At 35.8% G+C, this 13,072-nt stretch overlaps 2 protein-coding genes across 5 annotated transcripts in view; one reads left to right on the top strand and one right to left on the bottom strand.

The window, feature by feature from the left end:
• LOC127844536 (transmembrane protein 241-like) overlaps positions 1-13,072 on the bottom strand; it is a 231,399-nt gene that overhangs the window by 21,904 nt on the left and 196,423 nt on the right. The gene's annotated exons all lie outside the window — the stretch shown is intronic.
• On the top strand, positions 65-12,538 carry LOC127844535 (uncharacterized). Of its 4 annotated transcripts, none has more exons than XR_008032789.1 (14): positions 66-218; positions 1,238-1,264; positions 2,404-2,514; positions 3,503-3,559; positions 4,196-4,246; positions 4,385-4,495; positions 6,346-6,501; positions 6,680-6,706; positions 9,076-9,144; positions 9,257-9,394; positions 9,516-9,658; positions 9,766-9,849; positions 11,468-11,579; positions 12,379-12,416. XR_008032789.1 is itself a non-coding variant. In XM_052374862.1 (14 exons), exons 1-14 carry the CDS (start codon positions 134-136, stop codon positions 12,503-12,505), a joined length of 1,278 nt encoding a protein of 425 aa, XP_052230822.1. In that variant the 5' UTR covers positions 68-133; the 3' UTR covers positions 12,506-12,538. The 4 variants fall into 4 exon arrangements, 3 of the variants coding, with proteins under 3 accessions (XP_052230825.1, XP_052230826.1, XP_052230822.1); XM_052374862.1 differs by having other exon boundaries at positions 68-218; positions 9,536-9,658; positions 12,379-12,538; XM_052374865.1 differs by lacking the exons at positions 11,468-11,579; positions 12,379-12,416 and adding an exon at positions 11,358-11,378 and having other exon boundaries at positions 65-218.

Below are 13,072 nucleotides of genomic sequence, written 5' to 3'. Positions count from 1 at the left end.
TTCTTATCTTTCTACTCATTATCATGCAACAGCGCTCTATATTCTCCAACAGTTACTTTATATAGAACGTCTGAAGATCCGATCCCTCATGTCTATAACGGTGGTCCTTTAGTTTCGGGAGGACTGTTGAACCATGCGGACGGTGTTTATAATAGCTCTCTGCGTGGGCATTGCTCTGGCAGGACAGAGCAAGATTCGAGAGGCGAGGAAGAAAAGAGGTGAGCATTTTATTCAATCGTTATGCTACGAAGTTAACCAACGTAAACAGTAAAATGATTTTTTTATGCTCATATAAGTCACCCTTTTTTTCGTTTTTTTATTCAGCGTCTTACCGAAATACGTTTTTTTTCCACACAGCATATTCGTCTGTCTGATAATTTGTTTCGGCGTGAGATCTCTTTTCTTAATTACCTGGTACCGAAGAATGTCAAAGACATTTTTAACAGGAATTTCTAAATTACGCATGAACTTATCTCGAAATCATGAATGAAAATAAGCTTTATATAGTGGTGTTCATATACTGGCGTTTATAAATTGGTCGTTCTTTAATCATAATAAAACAGAGTCACGGATGAAATGGTTTAATTAACATGATGTTGTACAAATATTTGCTATAGTTTGAAGGAAAGTACTCAAACAAGTTTCAATGGCAACGATCACACGTGGTTAGCGTGTGGCTATGGTATTAATTCGTAAAAACATGATTTTAAAGAAAAATAATCAACTTAAAACGAAAAATCAACTTTTCTAAAAAGACAAAACAATTTTCACTATCAAATATATATATTTAATAAGGTATTCAACGCAAAAACACCCGAAAACAAGGTGCATCGCTTTGAACAACCATAACTCTATCAATTGTGCAGCGATTTCCATGAATTTGGTCTTATTCAGCGCAGATGAATTTCCTTTCTGGAAATGTACACATCTTGTAATATTTTTACAAATGCTGGATAAAAGTTGATGGTATAAAATGATACACAGCTCGCGTGACCTTCTCGTCAACGATCAGTCCCAGATTAGCTGTTTTCTTGACACTTTGATGTTACATATCCATTTAAAATGTTGTTTGCCTCAACATGAGATAAGTTTACTCTCTATGTGAGCCAAAATGTTTATTAAGAACTAAAACGGCAATGTATAATTTGTTATACAATTACTTCAAGTATTATATAAGAATATGAATAGTAATAAAAGAAGCCGTGGTAAAAATACAATTGAATATTTTATTTTACAGAGTTTACCCTGTCCTTTTCACAAGGGGGTGAGTAACGGTTCTATTTAATTTCAACCGATTATAATAACATAATAAATTATATAGTTTTGAATTATTATTTCAGAAATTGTTAAGGTGGCTATTACACATATGTTGATCGTTTGATTGCGAAAGATTTATTGCATCAGCTGGATGCACGCACCATCTTGTAGCTTTGGAGTTGTAGTATCTATCTAGAATTGACATTATCCACATTCGGAATGTTAATGATGGAACATAGGGATTACGCTGTTAAATGGCGATTGTGTATAGAAGAGCGACGGCAAGTAGCCCGTAAGTTGTTTTTGTCTAATGGGAACCATGTCAGATACTGACATTAGCTAGCTGTTTACATGTAATAGGGTTGTAAATGTTTGTTAAAACAAGTTTATGCATTCGCTTAAATATTGTTTATCACGGAACTATGTTCATGCAAAGTATCACTCTTGGTTAATAAGCAATTAAAATCTAAATTAAGAAGTACGCATTAATGAATGCCAAAGATAACAACAAACACGGAGTGATAACAACAAACACGGAGTGATTATTAGAAATGCAAAACAGTTTCGGCATTTGGGGACAATTTTTTTTTCGTTCAACTTACTTATACGATCCAGAATTTCCAACTTTATGAACAAATAATATTGTATTGAACGTACCATAAAAATATTAATTAAGTGAAATGGTTTCTATGTATTGTATAAAGTGTTTACCGATAATCACGACACTCGACATTCCACACATACGGACACGCCACTTAAACCGCTTCCTGTGCAGTTACACTTTTTATATAATGTTTTCCTTCACACAGGTATTGGGCGCGTGGCCAAGTCATTTTGACCCAAAAATATTTTTTTTTAAATTCTGATTTAACAAAGGAACAAAAAGTGTGTTTTTTGCATGTATGAACGCATTGTCCTTTGGAATGCAAAAAACAATCATACACTTATTGCAGTTGCCGAACAGACCGCCTTTAAGAAAAACAAACACAACTAACTACCTAAGCAACTTTGCTTTGGAGTACGGTCCTGTACATAAATGTACATGCTTTGATATGGCATGCGTCAACGCGCATAAAGTGCTTCTTACATGTTCGGTATTTAAGTCCTCATGTTCTCTACATGTCACCGATAGCTCCATACCTGCAGGTTCAACCACGTGCCAAGGCGACCAACTCACCAACTGTGCAAGCTATACGAAGTCCGTGTGCAGTAATCCTGAGTACTCCAAATGGGTAGCCGACAACTGCTGCGCCTACTGTGAGTTAACCCATTTATGCCTAGTGGACTCTCCCATCCTTCTAAATTGGATCAATTTATTTCCCAAATTAGGGATGTCTAGTATATGCATTTCTATATTTAATAAATTTCTTACAGAAATTCCTTTAAGCAAACAGCGAAGACCCTGATGAGACGCCGCATCATGGGTCTACGCTGTTTGCCAATGCCTTTTTCTAGACGCTAGGCATAAATGGGTTAAACGCTACATACTTTATGACTTCTTTCTACCCCCCCCCCCCCGCCCCCCCAAAAAAAAAGAAAAGAAAAAAGAAATCAAAGTTTTATATTTGAGTCGCGTCCTGAGAAAACTGGACTAAATGCATGTGTGTAAAGTGTCATCCCAGATTAGCCAATGCAGTCCGCACAGGCTTATCAGGGACGACACTTTTCGCCTTTTTGACATTTTTCGTTTAAATTTAGCTCTTCTTAGCAAAAATCCAATTTAGGCGGAAAGTGTAGTCCGTGATTAGGATGTGCGGACTGCACAGGCTAATCTGGGATGCATTAAGCTCAGTTTTGTCAAAACACGGCTCATTTGTACTTGATTGAATTGGTACCCTACGTTGATAATAATGTTGACCAGAAAGGTGACACTTATCATCGTAAATGAATGATAAAAGGCCTACACAAGCTGAAAGATACAGATCAATTAAAACTATAAATAGTCATGAGTGAAGACATTGATGATGATAATATAATATGGTGGACCAGTTCACACTATGGACTACCATTGGAGGGTCATAATTTTTTAAAGAAAAACAACTTTTGCACCTTATAATAGTATAATACGTTTTGACCCGCCATTTATTTCCTTATCATGGTCTACAATTTATTATTTCAGCTCAATTCATATCCCGCCACTACTGTTAATTATTTTTTGAACATACATTAAATTGAATATACATACATACATAATGTTTAAGATAAACACGAAAAAAAAACACAATGCCGTCTCCTCTTATTTCAGGTGGTGTAGGAGGAGTCAGTGGTGGAGGCATGCCCCCAGCTCCCCAAACCACATCAGGTATTATACCTTCATCTCCTATATAGAACGATACAATATGTGTTAGACTCCTTATATATGGTTATTTGTAGTGATGGTTAAACACCATTACGAGGGTCTGCGCTGTTTGCTGAAAGGATTTTCTGTAAGAAATATTCTAAATTTAGAAATAAATATACTAGACATCCCTAATTTTGGAAATAAATTGATCCAATTGAGAAGGATGGGAGAGTTCACTTGGCACAAATGGGTATAAAACATTTAACATTGATCTTGAATATCGAAAATCCCGCAAGGTTGTGGAACTATTGATCGGGTATCCGTTTAGACCTTTTGAACTTAACTAAACCAGTTAACCCATTTATGCATAGTGGACTCTCCCATCATTCTAAATTGGATCAATTTATTTTCAAAATAAGAGATGTCTAGTATATTTATTTATATATTTAGAATATTTCTTACTTAAATTCATCATGCGGCGTCTCATCTGGGTATATGCTGTTTGCCAAGGCCTTTTTTCTAGACGCTAGGCATGAATGGGTTAAACTGTGTATGCGAATACATTATCAACACCTTACGTAAGATACTGCTTTAATAAAGAGCCTTTATATACTAGTATAATACACTCTTAGTCTATATAATATATCTACGTTTCAGGATTCAATCTGGTTTTTGCCACTAATGCACCGCAAATGGGAGGTGGAGGAAGTAAGTTACTGGTTACAAAAACAATAACAAAACGTAGTAAATAATGAATTATCAAAAGTTATAGTTTCAATACAAATACATGAACACGTCATTTAAACGTTTTTCGAAATAGGTTGATGTATTTTTCAATCGCTGCAGGTTGTCAGGACGCTATCCCGAACTGCGCCTCCTACACATCCTCCGTCTGCACGGATCCTTCGTACTCTGACTGGGTCCACACCAACTGTGCTCACTTCTGCAACAAGTGTGGTAAGATTCCTTCGAAATGTACACATGCAGACGTTTGGCGATTTTGAGTTTCGCATGTCCACACAACCGATGGTTGTAAATTGTAAAATAATCAGCTATAGGAACACAGACATACATATGATCCGCGCTTTGTGAAAAAAAGGTGTAATGCATGTGCGTTAAGTGTCCTCACAGATTAGCCAGTGCAATCCGCACAGGCTTATCAGGGACGACACTTTCCGCTAAACTGGATTTTTGCTAAGAAGATCTATTCTTAAAACGAAAAATATCACACAAGCGGGAAGACTCGTCCCTTATAAGCCTGTGTGGACTGCACCGGCTAGTTTGGGACGACACTTTGCGCACATGCATTAAACCCTCTTTTTACAGAGCACGGCCCATATATGCTCATATACTTATTCTTTAAGTAACCTGTGGGTTTACACAGATTTGCATTAAAAATCATGTCATTTGCTATACAAGTATATAGATATATAATACGTTGCGAACAAAATAATGCGGTATGTATTTATAGACAAACAATCAAAGCATAACACGAAATCCACGTGCAGTTGAACGACTTATGTTTATGGCATTCTAAATGCATTTATTGTTTCCGAACATAATATTTGCATCTCTATGCTACAAAAGTTTTGCCATCCTTCGACCCGCCTACTTTTAGGTGTTTTCTGAATAATAACGCAGACATGTCGTCGGTAAACATGCAAATTCCCCATTCCAGTGTTGTAAATCCACTATGTTTAGAATTCTTATAAGATAGTCTAATATTAAAAACAAATTATAGTTCAATATTTCATTCTTAAAAAATGAATGATTTAATTAACAGAAAATACGCAATAACAGTTAGGCAAGCAATTTGACAGGAATTAACTGAAACATATAAGAGTTAACCCATTTATGCCAAGCGTCTAGAAAAAAGGCCTTAGCAAACAGCGTAGACCCAGATGAGACGCCGCATGATGCGGCGTCTCATCAAGGTCTGCGCTGTTTGCTTTAAGGAATTCTTAAAGATATGTTCTAAATATAGAAATAATATACTAGACATCCCTAATTTTGGAAATAAATTGATCCAATTTAGAAGGATGGGAGAGTCCACTAGGCATAAATGGGTTAAGGAAACAGCTGACGTTCTAAGCGCAGTCGTAGTGTGTGTCTTCGGTCTATTGATCCATATCAATAAGCGTTGAATAGAATAGGCTACTCTGCATGTGTGCGAATAAAAGTATGATTCGGACATGGTTTTGTTGGATAAAATTATTTATCGAAATACTCTCATAATTAATCATGTGACGACATGGGACGACATTTCAATTCACAATAAGCACCATAACATTAATGTGTATGAAACTGTATTTTGTAATCTTATGTGGCTTTTTCCGAGCGTGTAAAGAAATCGGATATATAGACATGTTGTTGTAAATAATTTTCATTTCATAAATGTTACAATAACATATATCAGATGAGATAGTTAAATACTTGAAAATGAATATTTTCAACGTGGGCAAAATAACAATGCCATATGTAGTAATGTTGGCTTGTACTGAAGTTCTTTTTAGATACAACATTAGTTAGTATGTCCATAGAATCCAGGTTATCTTTATTTTAATTTGAATTAGCAGTACTGAAAACATGTGTGAAACAAACATACGGTTAGTCCGCACTGGCTAATCAGGGACGACCACGTCTAAATTGGCTTTTTGCTAAGAAGATACTTCATTTTAAAGAAAAATGACATAAAAGGGGAAAGTGTCGTGGACTGCACAGGCTAATCTGGGACGACACTTTACGCATATGCATTATGGCCAGTTTTCTCAGAACGCGACTCATAATAACAACATTCATGTGTACAGGTGGTGCTGGGGTTACCAACCATCCAGTTCCAATAATGGGAAGCACTTGCCAGGACAAGCTCCCCAACTGCGCCTCATACGCCGCCGATGTGTGTACGAGTTCCTCTTACGCACAGTGGGCCAAGGATAACTGCGCAAATTTCTGTCACCTTTGTGGTGAGATCTCAAAAGTTCTTGTCAGAATGATAAGCTTCTTCGAATGATGATAGCAAATATTAAATAACTAATGTATCTTTTTGCGTATTTTTTGCGTATAGTGTAGTTAAATTTGCAGATATATAATTGTCTGTGACATTGTGGAATGCGTGGAAGATGTCTCTAACAACTATTTCAGGTTCCACAGGACCAATGGGATTAACAGGTAACCTCTTTTTAATACATATAGAACTATCAAACTCATCGCAGTGATAAGGTCTCGATAACTTCTACCACTGCAGTTATAAAGAGTATTTCAATATTTTGAGGGATTACGTAGTGATAATTTAAACTTAAATGAAACTAATTATTGTTGTCTACATTCCAGCAAATGTATAACTCTTCGCTTTTATTATTTTTATCATGCAAAAAGGTTATCTTATTTATTAGCCGATTGCTTTTGAATTGACATGGTGGGTTTTAGCCTAATACTATTACGTTCATAATACAACACTTATGTTATATTAAAATAAAAACGTGTATAATTAGGTTCAATTAAAGTAAAAAAATGTATCAAAGAATGTATTGTTTCGTATGGTAAAAATATGAGTCGTGTTCTGAGAAAACTGGGCATAATGCATGTGCGTAAAGTGTCATCCAAGATTAGCCTGTGCAGTCCACACAGGCTAATCAGGGACGACACTTTCTGCCTAAATTGGAGTTTTCTAAGAAGAGACTTCATTTAAACGAAAAAAGTCATACAAGCGGAAAGGGTCTTAACTGATAAGCCTGTGCGGACTGCACAGGCTAATATGGGATGACACTTTACGCACATGCATTATGCCCATTTTTTCAGAACGCGACTCTTATGTACTTTGAAGTTGGGAGGAGTACTTTGATTGCGTATTTACACGTAGTGCTATTGCCATATGATATACCAATTGATAATTAATGAATAAGATTGTTTGTTTGTCAATATTTATATTAAATACATCGAGAATTGTAAATGTTCGACAACTAAAACTGCATATTATTGCCTGAGTAAAGCTTGCTTTAAATGTGCTGCCTTTGCAAGCTGCTCCCGCTCCATCCGTCTGCGTGGATAAAGTGGCCTGTTCCCAATATGCACCGGACATTTGTACCAGTGCTACCTTTGCGGCGTGGGCTAAGGAAAATTGCCCTGTTCATTGTCATTTGTGTGGTGGTAGGTTCTACTGTCATTTGTGTCATTTTAGATTTTACTGCCATATGTGAGCTGGCAGATTCTTTAAGCGTCAAGCGATCTACATTTTGTACTAAATTTTCCTTTTTCTGCTGGGGACAAATGAAATCTTTGAAATAAAATTGTGACTGATCGAAGGAAAGCACGGCCTTTGCTTTTTATTTAAAAAAAACACTGCTTATATACCATAGTGGTTCGATGGAAGGCGTGAATGTTTAATCAACTATTTGTAAATTATTCAAATTGCCATCATGTCCTCCTATAGGTACACTACATTCCGTGCTAAATGCCTTCGGATTTTAATATTTGTGCTTGCTTTTGTATGTTGTAAAATGCGTTACAGGCTGTGCTTATGTTGATCAAAATGCTTCAAATATAATAAATGGATGCTTTAAAACAATATTCTCTTATTTGCTTTATTTAAACTTTAAGCATAAGCAATATACATGTGTTCAAAGCTTAATGATGGTTTACAGTTCATTTGCGCACACATCGAACTACGTTTGTTTGATGTGTACTGCATGTTAAAAAATAAGATTGCGTCTAATGTTGATAATTACAATCATAACACATGATCAATATATATAAGACGCGTTCTGAGAAAACTGGGCTTAATGCATGTGCGTAAAGTGTCGTACCAGATTAGCCTGTTCAGTCCGCAAAGGCTAATCAGGGACGGCACTTTCCGCCTTAAGTAGATTTTCGAGTAGAAGAGACTTCCTTTAAACGAAAAAAAAACACCATAAAAGCAGAAAGTGTCGTCCCTGATAATTCTGTGCGGACTGCACAGGCTAATCTGGGACGACACTTTACGCACATCCATTATGCCCAGTTTTCTCAGAATGCGGATCATATACTTTCTTGAAACGTATGTTTAAATGTGTGGTTGTTGACTTCTGATAAACAAATTTAAACAAATAAAATATCAATTTGTTTTTAAGTACATCATCAACCAACATGAAATGTAGCCCCTTTTTACTTTACATGCTTGCTGGATCAGCAATTATCGTGTTTGTGTCACTGGGATTAGATGATGTTTATTTTAAGTTAAGTCGAGACCTTTTGAAGTAAAATTAAACTCGATACCACTAGACATGTTTAAGTTATAAGCGTACTTTAAACGTTTTGGTATTACAAGAGATGTGTTCCAAATTATCGCTTAAAGTCCGCATAAGAGTGTTATTATGGACCGATTACGAGTAACAATTATCCATCTACGTATTGAAACTCTCAGCAGTTCTCTTATTCAAAGTATCATTTCGCTTGTCTGTATAAAACATATATACATTCTATATAATAGATATATATATTTTTTGACAATGGTTTGAAAAAAGTAATTTTGCAACACTGATCAACGCCCTTTAAATTAACAGCTGGACCCATGCCCATAGGCATGATGCCTACAAGCGGAACAATGCCAGTGAGTGGAGGCATGACTGGAGGTAATTAGGAAAAATATTAAGAAAAGACGAACCATTCTAAATCATACATTATGTTTTTATATGTATGCACACAGTAATCACTTTTTATACAACGTACTTCGTTATGTTAAAGGCTGCACGGACGTTTCGTCGAACTGTGCCCAGCTAAATTCCGCTTCACACATATGCACCGATAGCGGCGCTCTGATCTATGCACAGCAGAACTGTGCTCGTACATGCAACATGTGCTCTGGCGGTTCACAACCGCAAAGTAAGGAGATTGTGCCGTTTCTTATCGAAACCGACGTGTGTTGAATTTCGTATTTAAGTTTTTATTCAGATTTCGACATCAGTATTTAGCGACTGTATTGACGCATGAATGTTATTTAAAGGTATTTTGGTTGTTTGTAAGTGTCCACCTCTTCCTGTTCCGACAAAATGCCAAACTGTGCAGCCTATGGAGCCGGTGTGTGCTCTGATCCAACGTATTCTGCTTGGGTGTCCGATAACTGCCAAGCGTTCTGTCACAAATGCTGTAAGTGAACATACTGTCTATTTTCGACGGGATTAACATTATATAATATTCGACTTATCATAAAAAGTAACAAATTATTTGCTAACATATTACCAATGTAACTGTAGCTTCTGGAGGTGGATCTGTCCCCATGGGTGGATCTGTTCCAACTGGAGGTGGCAGCGGAGGAAGTATAAGCGGCCAATCATCCGGTAACCCTTACTTTGTAGTTTGATAAAGGCATTTATAACAAAAAATCATTTGTTCAAGATTGAGTAGTCTTTCTTAATGTTTTTACGTTCTTGATATCACTATTTTTCTTGTCAATACGGATGTGGGCTCGGACATGCCTATTTGCCATCCAACCTTTTCAAAGGAAAAGAAGTGTGTTCCAATTCATTCTGGTTTATTTTACTTTTTTTTGAAAACAAAAACTTTTAACCTATCGTATTTTAACTGTTTCAAACAACGGACAAAGACAAATACTTGACCGAACTACACTAAAAAGCTAATTCGGTGCTTTGAATGCGTTTGCCAGAACTGTTCAATATGTACAGACTAAATATTGTTATTCCACGCGTTGTTTTCGCCTATGACTATATCGTAAACGGAATAAAAAAATATTGTAAATATTAGCTCACTCGCGTATTTCATTGTTTAGGGTAAAATTCCGTCGAAAGTCAACGCAATTTATTGTGGCAAAAAATGTAAAAAAATTCCCTTATTTACTTCTGTATAGCTCGTTTTAACAGTAATTTCATTAAAATATCATAATGTAACGAAACGTATGGTATTGCCTCTTCAACATTAAATTGGTGTAGTTAAATTAATCTCACAGCTATTATTAAACATTTGGCTGACAAAGGAACGTTACAATTAATGGTTCACCAAAGTATGCACCAAGATGAAAATTGATTAAGAAGGGAGATCACCAAATCGTTTATCACCAGAAAATAATTGTGCAAAAAATTCATAAATATAAAACATATTATAATGTTTCACACTATAGTTTGCAGAAGGTACATACTTCTCTTCTAAATCATGCTAATCATACTTTAAAACAGAAAATGCCTTTTAGTTCTCGTGTAATAGTGTCATGTCGTCTTTGTAAAAAAACATTGGTGTTTGCTATAATAAAATGCACGGAAAATACGATTAAAGTCTTTTATTTTAACATAAATTCATTCGAGCATTTACATTTACATACGGGCAGATTTTTTAATTCATCTTGAAGAAACGATACATTGGCATAGGTCCTATGAAATATTCTAGAATATACAGTAGAACCTGGGAATGCATTGTTTAGTACCAAGAATATTAAACTAACTGCCTGTCTTGAATGACTTTACTGCGTTAACCATGCCAGGAAAAACTGTGCTTGATGAAAGTTAAAAACTTCAAAAAATGCATCATAGGAAACTGTTAAAGCTCATAGCTATTTACCAAATGATCAATAAATTTAATTTCATTTTCAAACCATGTGAAAAAACTCTTTTTACCAATAATTTTGCATTGCTAATTAAAAGTAGTAATTCGGCTTTGAACAATGCAACACATAATGTTGTTTTATTATTGGTTTGTTAAATACGTTTCTTTGGCGATTACTAGTATTTGAATTGTTCTAAATTTAACATATTTCACGGTATCGATATACCTTAAAGACTCAACAAAACAGCACATACTCATGTTTTAACACCAGTAGTTTGTATGTTTGTTACAGGTTGTGTTTACAATAGCCATGTGTATTCACAAGGGCAGGAAATAGTATGTTATCTAGTGATTCTGCTTTAGATAATGTTTCAACACCAGTAGTTTGTATGTTTGTTACAGGTTGTGTTTACAATGGTCAGATGTATTCGCAAGGGCAGACCTGGAAGGACGCCTGCAAGTTCAGCTGTACATGCGTGGATGGTTCATCTGGGAAATACCAGTGTCAACAGATGTATGCTTATTATATGAATATTTCTTTTATGCGTTGTTTTATCGTATTTATAAGTTTTTTTATGTTTGTATTGAGAAGTACAAACGGTACAAGTTTCTGCTCAAATTAGGGTTGCAGGTTTGTTTAACATTGTAGGTATAGGAAACGTTTTTTTGTCTAATCATGTATATGCTTCTATAAAGATTTGTGAACATGATGTTTGTATTGAATATTCTACAATGGAAAGTATATTTTGTATAATTCCAATGGCGGTTGCAACATTATTCTTTCGGTTGACCTGAAAGCCGCAGGAGAACCCTAACACGAGTAGTTAATTATTTTTAAATACCAGTTCGGTCGGTCGTAACATTTCCATATCTTGTGACACATATTCGCGTTACTCGTATACCAGGTGACGAAACTATAGTTATTGCTGATGAGAAATTTTCAGTTAATGAATTGTTTGATAATCGTGTGCATGTTCTAGGCACTGACACCCATACATATTTGATTCCTGAACTTATGAGTCGTGTTATGAGAAAATTAGACAAAATGCATGTGCGTAAAGTGTCTTCCCAGATTAGCCTGTGCAGTCCGCACAGGCTAATCAGGGACGACACTTTTCGCTTTTATGGTATTTTTAGTTTCAAGGAAGTCCCTCCTTACCGAAAATCAAGTTAAGGCGGAAAGTGTCGTCCCTGATTAGCCTGTGCGGACTGCACAGGCTAATATTGCATGACACTTTACGCACATGCATTAAGCAAAGTATTCTCAGAACACGACACATTTGATTCCTGAACTACTGTATTCACTGTCGCAGATGCGTGACATGGGACCTGCCACCCCAGTGCACATTGAACCCTCCAGCGGCTGGGAAGTGCTGTTCCACACCAAACTGCCCTGCTGGCTTCAACATCCAGTACCCGCCAGGATACGTTGCCAACTAATAATAAAGCAAACTGAAATAAACATTGAAACTATGCCTTTGTTTCATTTTACAATAAATTCAAATAGACTGTGTATACACACTTAGAAAGTTATATATTAACGTGATATCCGAAGCGTATTTATACGTTTAACATGAATATGAAAGTATACTGAAAACTACAGTATAGAACACACACACACACGGGCATACACGCACACTAATGAGCTACTTGGTTGCACATAAATACAGTAGGCTATGCATAAGACATTTTTTACGGAAGGCTGCTTTTTTATTAACAAATGGCTCGTTTGAGTCCAACTTTATGTGGAAGCGATTAGATATCAGATATTGCATTAACCTCATTCATTTGAAATATGGTGAAAATGATTTTGGTTTATATAATGCTTACGTTATCTTTTTGACTAATACACTATTTCGTTTGTGTACTTCTGATTATGAATCATCTGTATAGTGGTTCATTTCCATCATCATACCAGTTTGCGTTACAAAACGGCGTTACAACATTTTAACATAATAATCCTCGCAATAAGTCCGCAAATGTCAAATGCGCAAAACATAACATGCC

The sequence above is a fragment of the Dreissena polymorpha genome, chromosome 9 (assembly GCF_020536995.1).
Source record: "Dreissena polymorpha isolate Duluth1 chromosome 9, UMN_Dpol_1.0, whole genome shotgun sequence".
Lineage (NCBI taxonomy): Eukaryota > Metazoa > Mollusca > Bivalvia > Myida > Dreissenidae > Dreissena > Dreissena polymorpha.
The sequence above is the reverse complement of the archived record's forward strand: the minus strand, read 5'-3'. Positions and strand labels throughout refer to the sequence as shown.